This window comes from Morone saxatilis, unplaced genomic scaffold (assembly GCF_004916995.1).
Source record: "Morone saxatilis isolate NCDOM2014 unplaced genomic scaffold, NCSU_SB_2.0 Contig4, whole genome shotgun sequence".
Taxonomy (NCBI): domain Eukaryota; kingdom Metazoa; phylum Chordata; class Actinopteri; family Moronidae; genus Morone; species Morone saxatilis.
The window spans coordinates 348,350-348,743 of NW_023339984.1; the positions used below are offsets into that span (position 1 = coordinate 348,350).

The 394-nt window shown below is 44.4% G+C and overlaps 1 protein-coding gene across 1 annotated transcript in view; it reads left to right on the forward strand.

The window, feature by feature from the left end:
* The window catches only part of LOC118338068 (proline-, glutamic acid- and leucine-rich protein 1-like), an 8,306-nt gene that overhangs the window by 5,576 nt on the left and 2,336 nt on the right, over nt 1-394 (forward strand). The window contains exon 11 of the mRNA XM_035675242.1: nt 143-256. Coding sequence (XP_035531135.1) covers nt 143-256 — 114 coding nt within the window. The remainder of the gene's footprint in view (nt 1-142; nt 257-394) is intronic.

Genomic DNA, 394 nt, shown 5'->3' on the forward strand with positions numbered 1-394 from the left:
ACACACACACACACACAGGTTTTCAGTCCATGGACATAGAGTGTATATGTAATAGTGTAATAATTCTGAAGATACCAGCAACTACATGATGTAACAGTTTGAACATTGTGTTTATGGTTGTGTGGTGCTGTGTGTGTTACAGTGTACGCACCGGCATGGTTCAGTACGCTGCTGTACTACAGAGACTGTTTTCTCAAACCCTGTCCACCTGGACGCCTTTACCTGAAGCTAGTCTGGGACAGCAGAGAGCCTACAGGTAACTGATCATACCAAAGCCGTAGAGGAGATAAGTGAAGCAGAGAGGAGTGGTAGTTATTTGTCTGTCATTGTGTTTGCAAAGGTCCTACTGAAGCCACACAATTTTTCAATTCAGAAACCTCAGACAGACCCCGAC